At 41.1% G+C, this 23453-nt stretch overlaps 1 protein-coding gene across 5 annotated transcripts in view; it reads right to left on the bottom strand.

The window, feature by feature from the left end:
* Positions 1-23453, bottom strand: part of LOC131981057 (receptor-type tyrosine-protein phosphatase F) — a 175651-nt gene that overhangs the window by 1961 nt on the left and 150237 nt on the right. For all 5 annotated transcript variants that reach the window (XM_059345346.1, XM_059345347.1, XM_059345349.1 and 2 more), the window contains 11 exons: positions 23209-23306; positions 18550-18673; positions 18030-18205; positions 13160-13279; positions 12217-12371; positions 11055-11340; positions 9680-9858; positions 5408-5534; positions 3740-3865; positions 2586-2740; positions 964-1099 (listed from right to left, as the gene is read on the bottom strand). In XM_059345346.1, coding sequence (XP_059201329.1) covers positions 964-1099; positions 2586-2740; positions 3740-3865; positions 5408-5534; positions 9680-9858; positions 11055-11340; positions 12217-12371; positions 13160-13279; positions 18030-18205; positions 18550-18673; positions 23209-23306 — 1682 coding nt within the window. The remainder of the gene's footprint in view (positions 1-963; positions 1100-2585; positions 2741-3739; positions 3866-5407; positions 5535-9679; positions 9859-11054; positions 11341-12216; positions 12372-13159; positions 13280-18029; positions 18206-18549; positions 18674-23208; positions 23307-23453) is intronic.

Raw genomic sequence — 23453 nt, 5'->3', positions numbered from 1 at the left:
CCGTTTTTAATTGACAGGCACTTCCTGTTAAGTTGATATTAACTCAACTTGTAACGTAGTTAGATTTGCTTAATAATATTGCGTCCAATCTGTTGCCTCAATTTTATTGAGTAGCTATTGTTTATCTTTTTTTTACAGTGTACTGCATGCCTGTCTGTCCTGGGAGAGAGATTCCTCATCTGTTTTTACATATTTTATTGCTCTTGAAGGGGAGTTGTTTCTCATCTGTTTAGTCCTAATCCCTACGTATACTGGTATCTTTTGAAATGTAACTTTTTCTATGAGTTTTGGCTTTTTGCCCAGACATTAACTGCATTTTAAAACCGAGTTTTCGGCGTGTGAAGTTCGGAGCTGGAGACATTATCTCCTTAGTGAGGCGTCATGTATTTTGGGGCTAAACAGTATAAAAAATCTACTTGAATTTTTGTTGTGACTAGCCAATAGGTAGATTTTCATACTGGGCTTTAATCTTTTCAGATGACCCAGAAAGCTTTTCAGCAAAAAGCTAGTCATGTTCTTTTATCACAGCAATCTCAGCAGCGACAAGATTTATCAAATCTCACTGTTGTAACTTATAATTCATTTATTATTAGTGTATTACATAAAAAATAATAAAGGGATTCTTCTATATAACTATTGCTGTGGTACTTGAAGTGCACTAATGACAGAAACTTTAACTTTTTTCTCCTATTTAAAAATTCTTAAAATGTTTTATGAACTAAATTCTTCATGACTATCTTCTTCTGAATTCATTGAATGTATTGATCAATTCTTATTTAAGTGATAATATGACAGCGATCCTCTGTGATGGCATCAGATGACTTTGCTACAGGATTTCTGAAGCATCACAATTAAAAAAAGCTGTCTCTGGGTCAAAAAAGGGCAGTTGCTAGATATGTCGCTTGAACACGTTTACACCGTAAAAATGTTCATCCTGTCACTGTGTGTTGTTGAGTGTCTTACCTCAGTCTGCACCATGGCAGGCCGCTGGGTGCGAAGTGTCTTCACTGTCTGGAAGAGGTCGACCACTCCTTCGTACCTCATCCTCTCCAGCACGATGCTGAGGGTGATGAAGACTCCGGTCCTGCCTACCCCGGCACTGAACAGCACACACACAAACAAAAGATTTTATTACAGGCTCCCAAATGTTGAAAATTAAAGAATCAAAGCTCTTTTATTTTGGTAACTAATATATAAAAATATAAAAGCCTAGCTGGTATGTGGTTTTATAAAGAAATGTACTGTAATCAGAATTGTAAATATGTGATATGAATTATAATACCTATTTTTGCAGCTTTTTTTCTTATAATGCACCATATGTGTACAGCATCTTATTTTACAGCAATCCTGGGTCAAACAGCATTTGGCCATGAATATTTATATTTTATCAACCATGACTAAATACTAAAAACTCCTGCCAGTTTAGCATAATACAGTTCAACAGCACAACAAACCTAAACCTCCTACATGACTATAGATTTGAATAAACAACTCTTTCAGAGTTTCAACAGAAAAAAAAACCATCATAACCTTCCTGAAGGAAACATTAGTTTTAGGCAGATGTATTTAATAAACTGGTAACTGAGAGAAATTCTTAGAAATGTTTCAAAATTTGAATCCCCGTGTAAAAGGGATTTTCCACACAGGATGACTGTTTAAAATGTTTAAAGGATCAAAGTGCAGACAATCACAGGACATTTCTAACTTGCTTCTACTAAGTGCATGTTGGTTTAATTACATATCCTGTTACAGAACACTTTATTGAGGCTGGTTATACAATTTCTGCACTCTGGTAAATTGGTACATATTTGGTAGGTTTTTATTGAAAGAAGAGGATTTTTTGGATCCATTCCTTTAATACCGTTGTCCCTAACGATACAAATGTTCACTTTGATTTGTGTACAGATTCTTATTGATAGCAGATTGATATCTAGGCATCTTACTTGTTCTTCTTTGTTTATTCTATAATAGAATTCAAAATAAAAAAAAAATCTATATCAAGTTTTTTTTTCTCCAGACAAAGTGTTTTTTTTCTAATATGTTCATTTTAAATCTATTTGTGAGATATTAAATCTATTGCTTTAAAGTCTGCTCTTTAGACTTCCAGTCAAAATCAGGGTTGTTTTGGTGTTTTTTCCCCTTAAAATAATGCCTGCAATGTCTCTTTTTATATTCATGTGGAGACACTTAGATACAATGAATAACTTTTCATCAAATATATTTTGCATTTATAATGTTTAGCTGTTGTTTGATATTTTGTAGCTGTTGTTTGGGGTTCTTTAAAACACTGTGTAACCTACATTTAATGTCAGTTGAACTGTTTCGTTGCTCAATAATCATTAATTATGTTGAACCGTTTGTAAATTATCAAAACCTTTCTTGCATCACAACTACGAGTGTACTGCTATCTTCCTTCTCATCTGAACTCAGGTTACAGCCTTTGGAAACTGCAGAGTGACTTATAAGAACTCCGCTGCTACATAATCATTAAAAACATGTACAAAGCTCTGAAGCAGCAGCCCCCTTTTTTGCCAGCAGACTTGTCTAAATTGACGAGATCGATCCGTGCAACTTTTCCTCCGTACCTGCAGTGTACAGTGATTGGTCCATCCTGTCCAAACTGTTCCTTGGTTTTGTGCACTTGTCCAATGAAATCAATGAAGCCTTCTCCAGTTTTTGGCACTCCTTGCTCTGGCCAGTCAGTGAACTGGAACTGGCGGATTGTTCTGGACTGGCCGTCCTGTGGGGCAGCAAATAGGGAGATTAGGAACATTTAAGAGGCACGGCTCATTGCCAAGTAGAAGAACTGACATGTCGGTGCTGTATGTTCTGTGCATAATTCAGCTGAACTTTCTTTGATGCTTTAATTTATCTTTTTGAGACACTCTGATATGCACTCAACAACAAAAAACCACCACAGTGGAGCTTCTCAGCTGATGTCAGTGACTACTTTAACCCTGCTGGTTTTCGCTGCGAGGCATCTAATAATCTAATTTACACCAGGGATGCAATATGAATACAGCTGATGACCTGGAAGGAGAGAAAACAAGCCGGGATGTGACACTCAAGGACTGGGACTGACAGACACTTAACTGCAGCAGGGAGGTCCGCGTGCTCGGCAGCACTGTGTCAGCACGTGTGAATTAAATGTGTCTCATGTAAATTAGGAATGTATTTCTCAATTTATATCTCTTTCAGTGCACATACTGTATATATAGATGCATATATATATGGAAGAAGGAGTGGATGTGGGATTAGAGTGCTGTGCTGTGGGCCTTCTGATGACAGTAAAGGATATTTATAGCCCATTGAAAGTACTGCATCACAGGGAGTTGCAGTACTGGCCCTCGGGGATTGAAGGCTATGCTTTTCATGTATTTTCACAGTCATCTCGGAACACACGCACACACACACAATCCATAGAGCAAGCATACTGTTGCTAAATCCGGGTAAACATGTTTGATGGTGCATTCACTTGATGTCAGCCTGTCAGGAGAAATAACACGGGATGCGTTCCGATCATCTCTACCTTGAAATCACAGCCGCCATAATTCTTAACACTTAGCGCCACTGTCAGCATTTGTATGAAAACCTAAAATTAAGATGAATTTGAGTTGGATGCTTGTATTTGTGCAAAATGCCAATCAATCCTCATCTACAGCCACCAAGCCATAGACACATATGAGAACACACAAGGGCAAACCCACACATATTCCCACTCAGAGTGAATCCAACATACCCGGGCATCTGTGACTTTGAACTCTCGGAGGATGTACTGGGGCATGTTGTACTCAGCCATTGGATCTACCACAAAGTACTGGTACCTGGCTGAACGCTCTGCTGGCCAGTACTGATGGCACTTCTCCTGCAAAACAAAAGACAGGCAAAATATTGAGCACTTATACATGAAGAATCTTTTTTCCAAACATATTCAGGGAAAGAAAATAGACTTTTACATAATGACTGCCTGGTGCAGGGTATTATTAGCACGGTTTTCTCTACGTTATTAGTCATTTTGAGTTATGAGAAGGGCTCTGCTTACACAAATGGAAAGTCAAGGAGGGACCGATCTCTGGTTCTCAAATACTGTCTGATTCATTTTAGGTGGGAAAAGTATTTTTATCATTTGTTTATATTCTTAACTACAGCGATGATGTGCATGAGGGCTTGTGTTCATAAACTATGATTACAGATGAGAGAGTGACAAAAGATATGAAATGCAGTTGAGGGATGTCGGAATCACTTGAATCATCACAAAAACAACTCAGTCAATCATATCATGAATTGAATTAATTAAACTGGTGATTTTATATCATAAAAGGAAACGCTTGAAGTTATTTTGGAGATATGCTTACTCATTTTTTGCAGATAGTTAGATGAGATACCACTCCTATATCTGGCCTGTAAAATATGTGATAAATATGTAAAGACCAGAAACAGTGGGAAATAGCGAGTCTAGCACTGTCCAAAAAACTCTACCAGAACCTTTTTGTTTTTTTTGGCATTTTTATCAACTTTTCCTGCTTTTTCAAACCTTTATGCTCGGCTAAGATAACCCTCTGCAGGCTGTAGCCTTATATTTAATAGACAGATGTGAGAGTTGTATTGATTGCTTCTTCTAACTCTAAACAAGACATCAAATAAATCGTTTTCCCAAAATGTCAAACTACTATATTAAAGATTCCTACCTTGGTTTCATTGCGGTGCCTTATGACGCATTCCAAAATCTACGTATTTTTTTGAAGGTTGTTATTGATACTTCGAAACTCAACTATTTCACAAACTTGAACTTTCTTGAGTTCCAAACTATCTTAAAATTCCAAATCCAAAGTGTTAAGATGCCGTGTAAATGTAAATATATTAGAGTGTATCGAATTCAGAATGATTGCATACATGAATATATACAAGAAAAAATGTTTCCTGGTGTTAGGCTATCTTTGCATTGCTTTTTAATTGATTGAAGGTCCCAAAGGAGATGTAAATCTTTGTATTCTGTTTTTCAAAGCATCCCAATCACAACTGTAAGTAGTGGGGGTGTTATTAATAAATTAAAAGTGCATATTGTTAAAAAGATCACAATTTGTAACCAAAACAGATTCAGTTTTTCACAAAGTTTGATGCGGTCCAGCAGTATGGGAATTATCAATATTTGGAAAGCAACCAATTATTGACAAATCTGCCAGCAGCATGCTAGTTTCAACTGAGATTTATTCCAGACATGATGATAAATAAGCAAACTTTCAACCAAAGTTTCTGTTTAGGGAAGGAATGAATGAATATTTGAGCAGTGTGATGCAGCAGCTTCGCTGAACCGACCAAGCGTAGAAACATTATCATTCCCTGAAATCGTCCAGTCACCTTTTACAGGTGCAAATGCATTTATGTACAGAATGAGCTTGCGTATTACCCGTCCCATCTCTCGTAGCTTGGTGAGCATGACGACGATGGTGGAGTTGTGCTCCCACAGCATCCTCCAGAAGTCCTCGGTGGTCTCTGACAGGGGGCCCTGTGTGGCCAGGTAGGCCTTCTGCTGTCTGGAGACATAACACCACAAAGAGGAGGCAGAGATTAAACACAACACATAATAATTATGAACTGTATGGTGCTTTTACAACTGGTATTGTAAAGCACCTCAAAGCAATAACCAGAAATGATGATAAAGTAGTGCTGTTGTTGTAGACGCTGTTAAACCAACTCACACCCCAGAATTTAATAACAGAAAAGATTTAAAGTATGCAACAAAACTGGTGTCTCATAAAGGGCTAAAATACATTTAGACACAAATTTATTCAAATAAAATTCAAAGGATGGGGAAGAGCTCTCTGAGTTACTCTACTTTTGTTTTATGAAAGCAACACATACTATTTAGTGGACATTTATATACGGAGCTCTAACAGAAAGGGAATGGATACCCATAAGGCCATGCTGCTTAAAAGCATTCAGCTGCAAATTGTATAGTATGCATGGTACTGTTGTCCTTGTACTGTTTGTCAAAATGTTGTCTTTTCTAATGCCAACAAGAGAAATTCCTGCACACTTAATGAACATAGCAAATAATCCTTGGCAACTATCATCATCATTGAGCTACTTAAGCCTCTATAGATCCTCTACATCTTCCTGCTTCCTCTTTGTAAGACACCACAGAATGAGAGAAAGGAAGAGAGAGAGAGAGAGAGAGTGAAAGAGAGAGAGAGCACTTGATATGCTCACAAAACTAGAGATGAGCTCATCCACTGAGCCTGAGCTGTGCTGGTGTCCTACGTGACTTTGGTTCAGCTGAGCAGTTTTCCTGTCAAAACAGCAGGTGGCAGCAGCACACTGATCAACAGAGTGAGAGGGAGCTGAGTAATACAACACGCATGATCGTGCACGCACACTCTCACATGTTTGCAGCACATGTAAGTTTCCATTCAGGTGTACGGTTATATGCGTGCAGCGGTTTCACATGTATATTCAGACACGCTACTACACACACACACACTCAGTCACACACTGAGCCACGGCTGAACAACTAATGAAGGTGCTGCAGGCGAGGCACTAATGTGGAACCGGGAGATTAGAATATGCTCAGGGCCTCGCTCGCAAAAATAAAGAAACAACAGATTGGTTGAGAGGAGAGGAGATGGCATACGAGGAGGGGAAGGCAACAGAGTGAGGAATCAAATTAAAAAAGATGAAAAACGGGGGAAAGAGAAATGCAAAGTAAAGAGAGGAGATGTACAAAGTAGAGGGGGAAGATGTGGAGAGGGAAAAATGGGGAGGAGATGAAAAGAGTGAGCGGTGCACTCTCCAGCTGGTCATCAGAGTGCAAAGTAAAACTGACTGCTGAGGAGGAGAGGAGAGGAGAGGAGGAGGAGAGGAGAGGAGAGGAGAGGAGAGGAGGAGGAGAGGAGAGGAGGAGGAGAGGAGAGGAGAGGAGAGGAGAGGAGAGGAGAGGAGAGGAGAGGAGAGGAGAGGAGAGGAGAGGAGAGGAGAGTGATGGAAAAGGGAATGTAAGAGCAGAGGAGGAAGAAAGGGAAGGGAGGGGAAGGGAAGCAAAGCTAAGCGGGGGATGAATGCTAAATTTCAAATTGATAGGGTGGACCCCTCTAACCTCCCCATAATACAGCCCCTAGCCAAAACAAAAACAATTCTAACCGTATCACACAATACTGACTTCTCTGCACACAGTGTCCTGATGAGCGCGCTGCCAAACAGCACAAAGCACTCTCTGCATCATCCCACATGACTGCAGTGCTTGAGGACATAGCGTTTCATTTCAACCTCATTACAATGCTAAAACTCCAGCCTGCATCGGAGCATATCCAGGGCTCCCGCCCCTGATAGCATAGCTGGAATCAATGGTTCGCCTCTCATTAGCTTAGCATATTATTGGCTTTTCTTGAAGACGCTGGGGTGAAGGGCACTGGAGGCCCCTGTTTAGTTTTTATTTATGCCTTGGCTTTAAAAGTGGCTTAATCATGCAGTGCCGTCGGTGCACACAACAGGTCCCCACCCGGATATGTCTGTGTCTGTCGTGATGTTTGGACGGAAAATTAAGATGGCGAGTGAGAGAAGAGGGTGGGAGGCGAGAGAGTGAGGAAAGATGTGCGAAGGAGACAGATTAAGGAGGAGAATGGTGAGAGACAGAGATAGAAAAGGGTAAAAATAAAGAAGGAAAGGGAAAAAAAAGGAAAAAAGCAGAGAACATGGAGGAGAGGAAAGGGGGAGGGAGGGGTTTGGAAAACACACTTCATTACAATACTCTCTTGCTGCATTTATGCTATTTACACAGCAACAATAGAGGGTTTGCCTCTGCGGAGCACCTTGTCATTAACAACAGGACTGAAGAAAGAGGAGGGAGTTAGGGGGGCGGGGGTGAGGAGGTGTTGTCTCTGTCATGGCCCAGTACCATCTGAACCCCGTACGGACTGAATGGCATTTCAGGCTCGCTAAATCCATCTCCTCGCTGTACACTTCAACCAGAGAAGAGTCAGCTCTGTCTGTCTCTTCTCTGGTACTTATATAGATATAAAACAGAGAGCTGCCTTTTCATCTTCCTCCCTCTAGGAAGCAATTTGGACTCACAGAGCACACAAGGACATGCAGCAACTTCGATATGAAAGCGGTAGTGGCTCAGCGGACGAGAGCCACATTGACAGAGCCGGGAGTGATTCTTGCAACTGGATACTGCCCACTGCGGACTCATCTCCAGTCCCCTCCCATACATTTTCATTCAGTCCACTGTGAATACCAACTGTGTTTTTCACACCTGTGACAATCTCTGATGCCCGAAAACAAACCACAGACACATTCAATGCAGTCCGGAGGGGATTAGGGCGGTGATGCCATTTTCGTTGTGCTGGCTCTGTACTTCAGGACATTGGATTTGAAATAGAACAATGACTCAGAGGTGAAAGTGAAGACTTTCATATTTAATTTAAGGATGTTTACATCCACATCAGAGGAAACCTGTGGGCCTAAAGCCTCATTTTATGAGAAAGAAAGTAGATGAAAAAGTTGATTTAAACCCTGATATTTGGTTGTAAGTCCAGCTCAAACAATGATAAAAGAAAATTTTCATAATATTATTTTAACTTTCTTTTACTTATCATTTATTATTTAAATGTGATTTTCAAACTCAAACGTGCTTAAAATGATTTAAATATACAATCCAATAGTAAACAAAAACTGCACAGACTCCTACAACAGGCCTGTAGCATTTGCAAATTCAAAAAACAAGAAAATTGGTGAAAGTCTGTTTGCATGAGTGGTTCTTGCATGAGGCCAAATGTCTCCTAGAAGTCTGACTCATTACCATAAACATACAATTGTTTTGTTTTTCCTGAATTTTCAGCCAGTCCTGTATGACACTGATCTTCACTTTTTGCCTTGTGTCTGGTTCAACCTGCTCAGTCGCATTTACACCTGACTATTTCACTCAGGGGGCCAAAAAAAGGTTGGTGTTGCATTGTATGTTATGTTAAGGATGGCCATCCTGCTGCCTTGTCCTCAAATTGGGGAGTATAAATCCTCAAACTCCCTTACAGAATGAGGCTGGTGTTGTTCGATATTTTCTTATTGTCAATGAATCCCATGAAAAGAGCAAAACCAACAATAAATTGAAGCATTGCCTGTGTATTCAAAGCCTCATACAGCTTATTCCTCTGTGCTACAGAGCTCCATTGTTGTCCAAAAGTAATAAAAACACATCAATGAGTCACACTGTTGGACTGGGTGATATATCAAAACCACATAGAGTACACCATCCTGCTGGATTAAATAATCACTAGAGCACCAAATGTGTATTAAGTATCTGAAAATAATCCCCAACAAATGCACTATTAAGTCCTGTTTGAATAACATTTGCTTAAAACTACAGCGGCCAGCTGTTTCAGGAAATTACCAAGCCTTTAAAACGACACATATGTGACCTGTTTTTTAAGATTTATTCCTCCAGTAAGAACAAATGGGCTTGGGAGTGAGCGCCAAAGGTAGTGGGGCATGGTTAGTGAGGGTGGCAAGTATTGACAGATGGACTAACGCATTGCTGGTTTTGGTCTTTTCATAGGATTTGTTGACAACAAGATAAATATAGATCAAAGCAGCCTTGTCCTTTAAAGCTCAAATCCAGCACTTTACACTCAATATTTGTCACCGTATACAGATCAAACTCTTGAAGAGGAAGAATTTTTCTGACCTGTAGCCGTCAATGCAGCTGGCGTTGATGTAGTCAGAGCCCTCGACGCCACGGATGGGCTGCAGGCAGACGCGGGTGGACTCGAAAGGCATGATGTTGACCAGGCGGTTCTTGAACTTGTTGCAGGGCAAGTTGGCGCTGATGAAGCGTGACGTGTGGGCTTTGGAGTTGGCCAGTCTCTGTTTAATAAAAGGTTGGGGAAATATCAGACAGGGAGAGAGACGGAGAGGAAAAAATTAGTGACCTGTGACCTGCAGTAAACAAACGGGGAAATCACAAACGCTTCCCTGTCAAGTCTCTATTTAGACTTAAACTTAAGGTTTCCTGTCAAGATCAATAAGAAATGCTACTGGTAGGTATATAACTAAGTGCAGTGGACTCGTCTCCTACTGAGTCGCAGAGCTTAGAGGACTGTGGGCGTGACAAGCTCAGTGCTGGCAGTGGACAGAGCACAGATGGACAGCACAAGAGTGTGTATGGACAGTCATGGTATTCTGGGAGAATCTGTGTGTGTGTGTGTTGTGGACAGACTGTGTGGGCATGGAGGCTGTGGCCCCCACATACGCCGCAATCATTCTCTCACTCTTTCATTCTCCGTTGTTGGCAGGAGTGTAGATGCTATTATCACTTCAAACAGAATGGATCATGGTCATAAGAGGGCTAATGGCAGAGCCGCGCTGGGAGGAAAGTGTGTAATAACATCACAGTCGATGGCTATTGACAGAAGGTGTGCGTGTGCGTGTGATTGCGAGTCACCTTGAACACCAGCTGTGTGTACTGTATGTGCAAGTGTCAGTCATTTTGTAATTCTCCACATGTAGGTGTGTCGATGCGTTTGTGTGTTTATGTGTGTTTGTTCTGGTCCATTTTCCCTGAAACACGTGTGTTCCTATGAACTGAAGCTACTGTAGCTGCTGAGATGCCTCAGCATCAATGTATCAAAGAGATACATTCCTGTGCATGGCTTAATTGGTGTATTAGTTATTACAAATACGCTCAAACCATTATGTGAGCATAACAGCTCAATAGCGCCACCCTGGGCAGAAGGTCATCATTTGCCACTGCAGTCTGATGACCTTTTCATGATGAGACAATAAAAGCAAAAGATTGAGAATATTTCTAATTTCTGTTAATTATTAACAAAAACTCGCTCCCTATACGTTGTTACAATGTCACTCCTGCAAGCTATCCAGTGCACTATAAATCAGAAATAGCTCATCTGAAATGCATTTTCTCAAGTTAAATGCTTCATTACATCCTGCAGGAGATAATTACAGCACTGGCAAAAATTAGAAGTATTTTTTTTTTTTACAGGAAAAAGTCATAAAATAGAGCCTTAAGTACTACTTGTCTGGGGTGTGTGCTTATCAGTCACCTTGAACTCCAACTCCATGGCAGTGACCGTCTCGCCGGGCGGGGGCTGGGTGAGTTTCTGGATGTGGGCGTACAGGTTGCGAGCGGGGACCTCGGTGTTGCCACAGGTGGCGGCCTCCAGCAGTGCTTCGTGGATAAAGATGTACTGGTCCTCGGTCTGGACCATGTAGTTCCTCTGGGCGCGCATGCACGTCACATGGCCGTAGATGTCTACAGACTTCTCGTGCTTCATGCGCTCCAGCATGGCATCGATCACGATGAAGCAGCCAGTCCTGCCCACGCCCGCACTGACGGAGAGAGAGGAGGGCTAAATCACTACGCTTCACTTTATATTAACACATCATTTTCTTACGCTTGTTTATATTGTATAACAAGATCCACTGATTGTGCAAACACATTGCTGAACATCTATAGAGACAAAACTAACACTTAAGCACAGGGATATCAGCGTTGAGCTGGATATTCAAAGCACTTCTAAATTATTTAATCACAACAGTACTGAGTTAATATATGGTCAAAGAATATTTATAATACAACATTTAAATTAGCTGTGTTGTATAAGGTCTTGTTTTTTTGAATGAGATTATGATTTCTCTAACCTTCAGTCTCTTTTTCTGTGTATACCCACGTATACCCAAGCACAAAATCTGTATATCAAAATGCAACTTCACATTTATGGTGTTATACCTGTGATAAAATGGTTATCTAAATGAGGTCAAAAGCAGTATGGCGAACAAAAACAAGTCAAGATGCACTGAGAATATAAAATGCAAGATAAGTTTTTCAGTCCATTTATGTTCTCTCTGCTTGACAGCTGAAAACTGGACATTTGGCTTTCCAGATTAGTTTGTTTACACCCTCTGGCACAAGAGCTGGACCAGAGCTGAACCATAATGAAACTGTTGCAGTAGATTGTGCCGTGTTTGTGATTGTAAAGGCATCATCAGAGGTTTTTCGACTCGGCTGGAACATAAACAACCCAGAATTATTGAGCCAAAAAAAGAAAAGGTGCTGACCCAGAGAACAGGTTTTCACTGCTACATGTGGTGTTAGCCAATCCCTTTCATCCATAAAGGAAACAACATAAATAAAAGTGATGGTGCCAAATAGCAGTTCATTAACTGTATGCACACATACTGAGCATTCTCTCAGTCTACACTCACCTGCAGTGGACCACCATGGGCCCTGCATCTGGAGGGTTGCAGGCCTTTACCCGCCGTAGGAAGGCCAGGATGGGGGTGGGGTACTCCGGCACCCCGTGGTCTGGCCAGGCCATGAACTGGAACTGTCTCACCTCTCTCTTCTCACTGGATCCATTCTGCAGGAGAGTCAGAGGAGTCAGTAAAGTAGACATGTGCAAGTTTATGCTTAGTGGGAGACCCTGACATAGTAAATTGTTTTTGGCTGCTCTTTTAAAGATACACTTGTCACGCTGCGGGAAAAAAGTGCTTTGAAACAGGTTAAGGTCACGCTGTTTTGATGAAAGAGAGCAGAAATTCTACAGTTGAAATTTGAAAACGACGAGTGATTTAATCAGAAATGTAGCTATTTTAAGCAAAGGTCCCGAGTTAACTCACAACTTTGATAGCAGAACATACTGTGTTCTACTTCATGGCTGTGATCATTCTGCAAGTGTAGGTGTAGATAAAGTGTATAATTTTGGAATTGAAGTCAGCAGTTTCTCGGAAACAATTTCTTGGTATTGTCACCATGCCTGATAGAAACCGCTCCAGCTGGAGACTTGCATTTAATTAGGAATTATAATAATGTTAGAAATTATAAGTAAGTAATGGAAAAAAGAACTGGGAAAGGAGAAATAAAGGACACATCAGTCACATCATCATGCCACTGAAGTATATGAATCAAAGTGAAAAAGAGAAATATTTTAGAGCCTTGTAGAGAACAAGAGACCAATCTTGGATGTTAAAAACCAATTACAGCAGTGAAAAAAACGATTCCAGTGGTAATAGCCTTTATCGTTCTTCAGAAAAATAAGAAATTACATTTTAAAATGTGACCCCGGTAATGATGAACTGCAATTACCTTGTCCTTCATCAGCATGCCTCGCTATATTGTTAAGTATAAGTGAAAAAGGCAGTACTGTACCTTGTAGAGGGCGAAAGTCCGGACGCTATAAGTGGCCAGCTCCACAGTGTCCAGCATGGTGACCTGGATCATTCCATAGGTCTCTGTGCCTCGCGACGGCCAGTACTGGTCACACTTCACCTGGCAGAGCAAGAGAGAGGGCACACTGTCAGCGGTGAACTGCCGCTAACATCCACTACGAGGCTCGTGAGAGGCTTGTAGGATCACACTGATTAACAAGGAGGGAACATTAGAGAGGTCAGATCAAAGGCTTTGTCCACTGTCTAATTAAAAACTGAAGACTCAGAGTCAGCTCCTGTATCGGCTAAAAAATGAATTGAGCATGTGCATGTGCATCCATGTGTGTCTGCATTTGAAGCGGGCTTCAAAAGGGCATTGAAAAGCCCACTTTGTCTTTTACCAGCCTGTGATCATTTTCAATTAGCTAATTGTCGGGTGGTTCACTACCCTTTGTCATGTATGCTTTTGGCGCATTTGTGATGATTGGGCACTGCTTTGTGGAGGGAGATGTGTCTAAAAACCTGTTCTCGCCTGTCGTGAAGGGACAGCAGGAGCGGCCACCTGGCTCCATATGTGCACAGGACTAACTTCACTGTGAATGAGGCTAAAGATCGTCCAAACACTGGCAGTGAGAGGCTCCACTTCACTTTGTGTATAGATGACAACCTGGACTTTGCCAGACATTTTTACTTTACTTCCCATCCTTTGGCAAGGATCAACTGGCAATAGACTAAAAACAAAGGCACTTTAAAAATCGTTCACCTGTTCTTCACTCCAAACATTTACACAAATCCTTCCTCATCAGATGAAAGTCAATACTGGCTGTCACTGAGTTTGGCTCTTGTTTTTAAACAGCAATACTAAGGCGCCTGTTTTGAAAACATTGGGCATGTTCTAAACTACTTTGAATAATTTGGAGTCAAAAATAGGCCACGCAGTCGTACAATTTTGCTTCATTTGATTTTTCTAACACCTAATTTAATAGTTGTTCACAGGGTCTGCAAGTATCTAGAGGCGGTGAGTCACATCATTATCTAAACACTCGGCATAGCCCGCTGATTGGTCTTGCTTGTAGCTCCTGGGCTCACTTGATTCTCTGTGGATGTTTTAAAGACTAAAATCTTGTTTTGAAAAACAGTCCATAACAATTTCCTCCACCTACTATGTGTCTTAAACGAGAAGCTGAACCCATTTTCAATCAGTCACAGGCACTCTAAATAATAGCATGAGCTGCATAAAAAAAAAGAAAAATCTTAGAAGTGTGTGGGTAAAGTTTGTCATTTCACAGAATCTCTACAAGTCTACTTAACGCCCTTTTTACATGTAGAGACTGAGCAAATGCAAGCTGTCAGAACTGCAGGGACAAGGACCTGCTGCTATTGATTTGGATAACATAAGAGGAAGAGATGTGGCTGGGGTAAGCTAATCATATTGATACTGCAGCAACGAGCTGACATTTGGAAGCAGCTTGGCTGTCTCAGCGAGCTGGTACAAATCGACAAACAAAATGCGCTAAAATTCACCCCCTCACATTTCACCTCCCCTGGTGACAGCTCCCATTCAGAGGCAGAGGTAGACCTTGCAGGAGAAACTCAATTGAATGATGGGGAACTGCTTGCAGTACAAACATATGGATTAGCAGTCACCACTGTAATGAATATCTCTGTGCTGTCTGAGGTTGGGTGGCATATTCTCCCTCGCAAACACACACATAAGCACACACACACACACACACACACACACACACACACACACACACACACACACACACACACACACACACACACACACACACAGACCACAGGTCTCACTATCATCTGCTCCTGCTTTGAACCTTGCTTCTCACATGTCGTCGCCTGGCCTTTTGCAGACCTATCTACACACACACACACACACACACACACACACACACACACACACACACACACACACACACACACACACACACACACACACACACACACACACACACACACACACACACACACACACACACACACACACACACAACCAGAGTAATACCTCTGGTCTCACTTCATGTCCTGACCTTTCAGGGTTTTACTAACTGGTAATGATAGTGCTAGGGGAAGCAGAAATTTGCCTGCTGCTGGATCTCATCATATTTGTCAAGCTCCTGCTCTGTTTGGCAGAAGACATCAATCCGACAGGCTTGTGGGAGGTTAACTCACCATATGTGTTTGACTGTGTGCGTATGTGAGCAAGAACTAGACAAATGGAGGATGTAAAGGACATAGTAAATAACAGAAATCCCAAATGTAGCATACCATTTGTCTAATCAAGAGTACAGCCAGTTTTTGTTATGTTTTGTCCTATTCAATGTCTGTTCATTATTAACTTGCTAACATTGTTTGCCTGACACGTTTGCAATTTAAAAGGACAGTTCCACATATTAAATAACTTCAATTTTCGGGACTGAAGCAGAAACAATTTAATCAATTCTATTCACAGTTAAATACTTCATATTGTTTCGTAAAAAAGTCATTTAAAAACCTTGACAGACATTAATATCACAGACATACTGCTAATTGGAATTTAACAAAAAATGTACTTTTCTGTATTGCGGAGGTTGTAATTGAGATTTATATAGACCAATGCTCAAACAGTAATTAAACACAAAAAATGTTTTTCGAGCCGTTGGTACATTAATATATACAAATTGTAATAGTATATATGTCAGCAAATAAAAATGGCTTTTTTTGCAGTTAAAGTGTGATTAAAAATCCTCTTCAGGTTTGGAAATCCTAGTTCTACACCATTTGATGATGTTGTACTGAAGATTTCAATGAACCCTGACATAAGTGGGCAAAAAATGTTTCCACCCCCATTGGTGAAAGGCTGGTTTGGTTCTCTATGTCTCTCTCTGTAGTGCTGGCAAGCCAATTGATTCTCAAATGCGTGTAGGAGGATGGGTAAGGCTGAGAGGCTGTTTCATTTCTCTTTAAGTTCCTTATGTTGTTGGGTGGTGATTTTGCTGCCGTGCATGCATGTGCGGCGGTGAGTCTGACATCAAAGCAGGAGAGCATGTTAATCTGTCTCAGAGCTCTGAAATTGCCACTCAGACACTAAATATATGGATACATATTTGTGAGGATGCGTCTTCTCCTCGCTGAGATCGACTGCATGTGTAGTAAAAGTCATCTTATAAAGCTTATCCCTGCCGCAGATACTCTCAAAAGGTACAAATAGATGAGCTCCGTTCCAAGAGGACACAGCGTGCCCAAAATTTGCCTAAATGATTGATTGCATCGAGAGCTTAAAATTAAAACAGATGATGGTACATTTTGAAGGATGGTAAGTTAATTTAAGTCTTCACTCGACAAAACGATTGCTTTTTTACACACTCGCTATAGATACTGAGTAATGAACTGAGCTTCAGGTAATGATTCCCACAACCCTCCCAAAAAAAAATCAATGTCTAGGATTTTGGAAATGAACTCTTTCATTTACGATCCCTGTTGCTTCCAGTTCCTAGTCAAGGGACTCTCTTTCATTAGGGCACCGAATGCGCACACTAATAAAGCACCACATACTGGCAGGGCTCCATGCTGATTTATTTCCTCCAAGGAATTCATGAGCATGATTTTGTGATGGTAATTAAATAAACCCATCCCAATTTTGAATCTCAAGTTGCCCGTGTGCTCCTTTTTTTTTTTTTTTTGCTTTTATTAGCTTGACTGTATTTTTAGGAGCACACTGGTGTTGTTGGGTGACAATCCTCTTAACTCCAACTTCAGAGTTTTCATTATAGTGCCGCGGCTTTCCAGAGCCAAATTCAGAAAGTGCGAGCACAAATGAGACACTCGAATATGAAACCTTGGCATGGTGCTGCAAAAATAAGTATGTAGCAGTCAAGTATTCAACTATCTGAGCAGTTTCGAAAGAACAAATTAAACAGAATATGCATGAGTATGAAAATCGAAACCTTACGACACTGTATGTGTTTATAATTTAGCAGAAATGCTTTCTTATTTTTAGTTTATGCACATGTTGTCATTGAATGCTGAGTTGCCTTGGTAACTCCACCATAAATGGCAAACAAACAGCAGGAGGGGAAATGAGAAATGGTAAAAAGCCGTTGTGCAATTTTACTTCACAAACAGATTTAGAGGGAATTCACGGAGAAGTTTTTAGAGATTGCTGGAGACTCAGGAGAAGAGAAGCAACATGAAGCGATACTGTCCACAGACAACCAAAATATCCTTTGAAGTGCTTGTGACTTTGATCAGGCTGACAAATCCTGCTTTAAAGTAAGACCAGGTGTCTATATGCCTCCAGGCTTTGTTGGGTGTAGCGTTACTTCCCTGGTGTTGGGCTACATAAATATATACATATATATGTCAGGAAACTCCCTTTCTGGCCAAATTTCAACTTTCAAAACACTAACTGTCTGACACTCTTGACTTCAATGGTCTTTAGTCTTACAAGTCATTTGTTTTCCTCCAAGTATCACAACTCTTCCCATTCACAGATCTCTGTTTGTTGGTTTAGGCTGAAGAGTGCAGTATCATATGAAGAAAATTACAATCCTGGCTTTTTGATTCACTAGTTTATCACAAATATGCTACGAGGTAGGGATTTTTTGGAATTTATTATGCAAATGTTTAATATTTTAGCAAAGGTTCAATTTAAATTCAGATTTATCATAGGTTAATTATTTATAGGTTAAGGTGAATTTTAATGTACAGTATGTAAAGTGTCGGTTCAAACTCATCAACTTAACTCATTTATAGTGATAAAGTTAACATGTTAGCATGTCAATACATTATTACATCATAAAGAATGAACTGTTATGGAATAAAGTCAGCAATTGTTAGAGTTTTATAGTAAATGGCATTATCTTTTTACGTACCCGTGACTTCTCCTCCAGTCTGGTCATCATGATGATGGTGTTGGATCTTTGTTCCCACACCATCCTCCAGAAGTCGCTCAGTGTCTCCGGCAGTGGCCCCTGTGTGGCAATGTATGCATTCTGCTTCCTGTAGCCGTCGATGTAGTTGGAGTTGATGTAGTCGCTGCCTGGAACGGCTGCAGCAAAGAGAAGAAGTAAGTAAGGAGCTGATATATTACACAGTATGGTTTATTTGATTTAATAAGGTTGCCTAAAAACAAATCTGATTAAGAGCTGAATAATTTCAATCAAAATGAATGATTAATCACTTAAGATGCACGGTGCTTTCCAATCTCAATGTTATGATCAACATTACGTTGAAGGTGCAAGGTGCATTTGCTTTGTGGTTAAATGGGAGATTTCTAAATCATCAGGTGCAGGCATACAAATTGCCCTTGATACTAAAAAAAAAGAGGTTTCAATCGATGATGGCCTCTGTCATTGGCTATCCGAGGGGTTGAGTGGTTTCATGAGCTCTTACCATCAACGGAGGTGAGCACCACTCTGGAGTGGTCGTAGGCAATGACGTTTGCATAGCGATTCTTTGGCTTGTTGACTTCCATGTTGGAGTTCTCCCAGGTAAACTGCTGACCCGGATCAATGGACTGTGAGTGAGGGCAGGGAAAGAGGGAGGAAAAAAGATAGAGAGAGAGGGAGAGGACAAAGAGAGTCAGACAGAAGGAAAAGAAAATAGAAGCACAAACGGAGGCTTGTGAGTGTTACATGGATAAAATGGAGCAAGACAGAAGAGTAAGGGCACAATTACTCTGCTCTCTGCTTTCACCCATTCAACTGCAGTATACTATGAACAACAAAGCCTTTTAATGGAACATTTACCAACATCATGTCTTTTGAAAAGCCACAGTGAAGCGCTACAGGTAAGTGGTTTTATACTGGGTATGAGATAGAGCAGATTAGATCAGTTGACAAAGTGTCATATTGCTGACTCCTCAGCCATTAACAGGCTGATTATTTGCATGACATTTGATGCCTTAGGTGTGAGTGAAGCAGAAATGTAAAGGCAACTGTTTAGGTGGTTTAAATCAACAACAAAGAAAGGCCATCGGCCACGGACTGAGCCGTGAGAGCAAACGTATGCTGTCTCTCTACTGTATAATATGCCACAGCTCTCCACTGTCAGTTAGCAGAAGTAGTAAATGGAATTTGTTTTGGTACAAACAAACTGACGATTTGCAACTGTTTCTCTGTTTGGTTGCTGCTGAAAGGATTAAGTGAATGTTGCGTTAAAGATGATGTCCTGGCAGGACCTGCAACCAAAAGTGATTCGAGACGAGTCGAGCTGAGCTGAGCTGTGCCATGCAGTCGAATATTTCTCCAATCTCTACTTGATGAAAATGTTCATTTTAGCTTGGAAACGAGTAAAGGGTTTCCTGGAGCTTGAAGGCATCCACAAATACTCTCCTTTTCAGATGTCCTATTACATTACCTAATTCTGAGAAGTCACATGCATGACTTCTTGCGGTAACTATGATTCCTCTCATCCTCTGGGTTTCTTTCTTTCCACATCTTCTATTTCTGTTGCCCTTTCCTATCTTGTATTTTTGTTTCACCCTCCCCCTTTAATCCTCTCACTGCTTCCAACCCTTTCCTTCTCACGTCATTTGTCTCTCGGGCAAAGACGACAGTAGACTGCATACATATTGATCGGGGGAGATATGTGACGGCCTCCCATCCCTTGGCTCGATAATGTCACAGAGTCTCTTGTTATTCCGAATCGATCCCCCTCAGCTCATGCCGGAAACATGTCCACTGATTCCCTAGACCTTTTGCCTCTCAAATCCAGAAGGAGTCAGAATGACACCTTCGAAATTCCTTCACTTACTTAACGCGGCTGCAGCACTAATTTAATTATTAGAGGTTATCTTGTGTCAAAACGTGACAGCTCAAACATAATAATAATTATTATTGGATGGATTATGGATAAAATAAAGGGCAGAAGGTGAGGCCTGGAGAGTGTGGTGATTAGGATCCTGGGCTGTAAAGTAATGAGCATAATAGTATTTTTATAAGCTTTGTCCTGGTGTCCTTAGCTCCACGAGGCAGGTGAGGTTTGCTTCACTATAACATTCAAGATACTGTCAGTTAATTTATAAACGGACACAGCAAATTGGCTTTCAGCTGCTCAACTACGACAACAAAATTTGAGGCTCGGTTTATTTCCAGAGAAAGCCACGTACGTGCCATTTGCTTCTGAACAAGATATGAAAAATGTGGAGTGCTCCAATGCAAGAAATCTTCCACTACAGCTCTAAATTGCTCAGCACTAAGAGTCATGTGGGTATAGGCCTATTGCTGCTGATGAGCTCAGCACTGCCAATTTCTCTGTCCTACCCGCCATTATGAAGAGAAAGATTTCATTTGCAGTCAAAACATGTCATATCCATTTGAGAGCTCAGTGAACACAGCAGGCACACGAGACTGATGACAACTAGTAAACAAGTTAGGTAGAGATGGTAGAAAGAGGTGTGAAGCAACCGCCCAAGGTATTCTCGCTGACACACTGGAAACACTTTCAGATGAACATAATGATGCTATGACGACTGCAGCGTGATATTGCTTCCTGCGATAAAAAGTCTGTCAGAGGGAGCTGCAGCATGCCCGATTGTCAAATTCTGCTCATTACCCAGTGTGCTCATTGCTCAGTGTGATGTGGACTGGCGTTGGTGGAAAAGGAAGTGTCAGTGCCTCCTAAAACATCAGGGAGAGGAAGTGGCGAAGCCTCTACAAATTCTGTGCCTTGGGGTAAGGCGCAACGGGAGCAGCCGGCGAACGTGACTGTGACAAAGCGCCGTGAGCTCTGCCACAGCGCCTTGGCTGGCACAGAGATGGTCGGCCATCTGCCGGGCCATGGAGGGGGTCTTCCCTGGCTTGGAATGACTGGTGCAAAGAGAGAATGGGGCCGGGCCGGTTGCCTGCAGTCATACAAGGCACTTCCCTGGCTTGATTCGTTTACATTAACTCAACAGGCCAGGAGGGTGATGTGCTGGAGAGGCACTGAGCAGCACAAGAAAGCACTTAATTGAGGGCAGATTTTTACCAGGGCCTAATTATCTCCCCAGTTAGTTGTTAATTTCATGGTGAATGGCATAAATACTTTATTTTATATATAAATATATATATATTATATATATATATATATACAGTACAGGCCAAAAGTTTGGACACACCTTCTCATTCAATGCGTTTCCTTTATTTTCATGACTATTTACATTGTAGATTCATCAAAACTATTAATGAACACATGTGGAATTATGTACTTAACAAAAAAGTGTGTAATAACTGAAAACATGTCTTATATACTAGTAAGTAAAGGGTGGCTACTTTGAGGAATCTAAAATACAAGACATGTTTTCAGTTATTTCACACTTTTTTGTTAAGTACATAATTCCATATGTGTTCATTCATAGTTTTGATGCCTTCAGTGAGAATCTACACTGTATATATCTAATAATATCATGAAAATAAAGAAAACGCATTGAATGACAACTTTTGGCCTGTACTGTATATATATATATATATATATATATATATATAAATGTTGTTATTCATTATAATGGCTCCTTCCTTCTTACATTACTGTGATCAGGATATTAGAAACACCTCACCAGAATGACTCAATATATTTCCGCTGCACTACATCCTTCAAAATGACCATAAAGTCCAAACAGCATCATTCTAAAACATCCATCCATCCGTCCAGGGTCACGATCCAGGGCCTGGTCACTGGGGTGCGGGCTATGCAAGAAGTGCCAGATGTTACTCTTCCCAGCATCATTTTGCAGCCCTTCCTGAGGCGTTCCCAGGCCAGTTGAGATATATAATCTTTCTGGTGTGTTTTGCGTCTAGCCTCGAGCTCTTACCAGTTGAACGTGCCCTGAAAACCTCTAACGGGAGGCATCTAGGAGGCATCGTGAAAAGATGCCCGCACCACCTCAACTGTCTCCTTTCGACTCAAAGGAGCAGCGGATCAAGCCTGAGCTACCTCCAGATGTCTGAGCTACTTACTCTGTCTCTAAGGCCACTCTAAACCAGTTTCAAAAAAAAGCCTGGCACTATAACCTTCTTGTAGGTAGGATTTATCGCCTGGCTGCTATATTAAAATGCATCAGTGTCAGCTGGGATTACTACAATTGAGGAAAAACTCATGTACTAAATGTGAATGAATTTGAGGATTCACTTTACTCATGCATAACAGAATACACAAACACTGCATGTTGATGTGAGCACCATATATGCCTCGAAATTGTATTTTTTCGTGCAGGCAATGCTACTGGGAAGATGTCAGAGCAGTAATGTAAGTTTATCAAATAGATGTTATTTTCACATTTAACACTGGACAGTGCAGATAACAGGACAGCTATAAAAGTTTGGGCTTGAAGTGATGCTTGTGGAAAGGTCACAAGGTCAACAAAATAAATGTGCTGTTTCTCTTGGGAGTGTGAAATTGCACAGCAAATTTCATGCTGTGGCAACAAATGCTGGTCACAGACAAACAGACGGAGGCAATAACCTAACCTTTTAGGTGAAGGTAAAGAAAAAGGCCAGAAAAAAAGATCTACAATCATTCCAACAGTTGTTGGATCCATCAGTGTGAGGAATAGAGCTGATTAGACAAAACAGATAAACAAATAAATAAAAGGAAGCTCTTGTTTTTCGGTATTCAGGGTTGCCTCTCCTCTTCATCTGGCCTCGCTTCGTCCCCAAACCAACTATGTGCCACTTTAAATGCAAATTCACTCCTTTTTTTTGGGGGAAGAACACTGACAAGAGATAATCCCTCACTGAGTTGCACTGGGGAGACCGCCTGCAAAATAACATTCTTTGGGGAAACATCAAGACGCACACAGATTGCTTAAGCAACTCGCCACCTGCTAGTTTTGTGAAAAAGCATCTCGCAGCATTCAATGTAAGTGTTGTTTCCTGGTGGGATTGGTAATAGAGTTGTAAAAATGACTGAAGAATGTCTGTGAAAGAAGTCTTCCATAATCCATTAGAATACATGCATATGGGATCAAAGGCATAAACACAAAACTTCCTCCCAGACATGATAACAAAGAAACACATTTATATGCTTGAAAGAGAGGGAAACACTGATACGGCAATAATGCACAGCTCTTACTTCATACTCCTGGGAAAAGCGGAGGCCGTCGTTGGCCTTCAGTCTCTCTATGTGGTCAGCCAGGTCGATGACAGTAATGGGCGGGTGCTCCCTCATTCCTGGGAGAGGAAGAGGAGAAAAGAGCAAGAAAAGAGTGAGATCTAGCTGTTCCTATCAGGCATGCACATCGACTTACACAAACACTGGTTGGACCACAGGGTGAGTGAGGCTGCCAGTGGGACCATGAGGTGGCTGTGTAACAGTGA

The sequence above is a fragment of the Centropristis striata genome, chromosome 11 (assembly GCF_030273125.1).
Source record: "Centropristis striata isolate RG_2023a ecotype Rhode Island chromosome 11, C.striata_1.0, whole genome shotgun sequence".
NCBI lineage: Eukaryota > Metazoa > Chordata > Actinopteri > Perciformes > Serranidae > Centropristis > Centropristis striata.
The sequence above is the reverse complement of the archived record's forward strand: the minus strand, read 5'-3'. Positions and strand labels throughout refer to the sequence as shown.